This window comes from Mustelus asterias, chromosome 12, assembly GCF_964213995.1.
Source record: "Mustelus asterias chromosome 12, sMusAst1.hap1.1, whole genome shotgun sequence".
NCBI lineage: Eukaryota > Metazoa > Chordata > Chondrichthyes > Carcharhiniformes > Triakidae > Mustelus > Mustelus asterias.
In genome coordinates, this window is record NC_135812.1 from 35762654 (window position 1) to 35764380 (window position 1727).

At 58.9% G+C, this 1727-nt stretch overlaps 1 protein-coding gene across 1 annotated transcript in view; it reads right to left on the reverse strand.

The window, feature by feature from the left end:
• The window catches only part of LOC144501845 (piwi-like protein 2), a 29798-nt gene extending 29655 nt beyond the window's left edge, over positions 1–143 (reverse strand). The window contains exon 1 of the mRNA XM_078225893.1: positions 55–143. Within this exon, the coding sequence (XP_078082019.1) occupies positions 55–143 (89 nt within the window). The remainder of the gene's footprint in view (positions 1–54) is intronic.
• Between the last annotated feature and the right edge of the window lie 1584 nt (positions 144–1727).

Consider the following 1727-nt stretch of genomic DNA (forward strand, 5'->3'; position numbering starts at 1 on the left):
GCAGGCCAGAGGGTCCGAACAGCCTACTCCTGTTCCTATTTCTTTTGGTCTAACCTCAGCTCGGTTGATGCTGAAACCATCAGCCATTCCTTCTTACGTCTGGACTCAATTATTCCAACACACTTCTGACTGGTCTCCCACATCCTGGATCATACCCACCCACCACCCTGCTTCTTTGTGCTTCCCTTGACTTCGCGAACCAGCAATGGGCGACCAATATGCCCCTTTGCCCTAAAGTTCATTCCTCAGGGCAATGTTGAAGAATTCAACCATGGAAATAATGGGGGGCGGGGAATAAAAACTCATCCTTGTAAATAAGAAATTGAAACTTTCGTGTCAACAGATAACCAGGTTCAAATAGAGAATCACGGCAACTCAGTGGATTCCCTGCACCAGAAGTATGCCAGTATGTTTGAGAATACTGTCAATTCACGCAATAATTACTTGGGGCTACAGCACATTGACGGGCAGGGTGGGGCTACAGCACCACTGGCGAGCAGGGTGGGGGCTACAGCACACTGGCGAGCAGGATGGGTGCTACAGCACACTGGTGAGCAGGGTGGGTGCTACAGCACACTGGCGAGCAGGGTGGGGGCTACAGCACACTAGCGAGCAGGATGGGTGCTACAGCACACTGGTGAGCAGGGTGGGTGCTACAGCACACTGGCGAGCAGGGTGGGTGCTACAGCACCACTGGCGAGCAGGGTGGGGGCTACTGCACACTGGCGAGCAGGATGGGTGCTACAGCACACTGGTGAGCAGGGTGGGTGCTACAGCACACTGGCGAGCAGGGTGGGGGCTACAGCACCACTGGCGAGCAGGGTGGGGGCTACAGCACACTGGCGAGCAGGATGGGTGCTACAGCACACTGGTGAGCAGGGTGGGTGCAACAGCACACTGGCGAGCAGGGTGGGTGCTACAGCACACTGGCGAGCAGGGTGGGTGCTACAGCACACTGGCGAGCAGGGTGGGGGCTACAGCACCACTGGCGAGCAGGGTGGGGGCTACAGCACACTGGCGAGCAGGATGGGTGCTACAGCACACTGGCGAGCAGGGTGGGTGCAACAGCACACTGGCGAGCAGGGTGGGTGCTACAGCACACTGGTGAGCAGGGTGGGTGCTACAGCACACTGGCGAGCAGGGTGGGCGCTACAGCACACTGGCGAGCAGGGTGGGCGCTACAGCCAGTATGTTTGAGAATACTGTCAATTCATGCAATAATTACTTGGGGCTACAGCACACTGACGAGCAGAGTGGGGGCTACAACACACTGGCGAGCAGAGGCGCGGGGGGGAGGGGGGGCAGGGGCGCGGGGATTTGCGTTGGGGCCCGGGGGGGGAGGTGAGCGGGGGCGCGGGGGCTGGGGCGCGGGGATTTCGGTTGGGGCACGAGAGGGGGGAGTGGTGGACTGGGGCACACTGTGGGCAGGGTGGGGGTTACAACAAGAGCTGAGTGACTGAAGCGAGTGGATGTGGTGATGATGGAGGACAGGCTCCCCCGCAGCTGCTCCGGCCTCCTGCTCAGCACCGAGCGGCCAGGGGACCAGGTGTCAGTCCCTCACCCCCATCCTGTAACCCCCCCCCAATCCAGTGTGGAAGCTGCTTGCTCCTCTTTTCCGGGAGGAATCTTGTCTCCTTCCTTTTCCTATCTGGCGCAAAGTTGAAACTTATGTCCAATCAGAAATGAAGCAAAATCGAAAGTTGGCTGGAAGCGGAAGCTGAGCGATC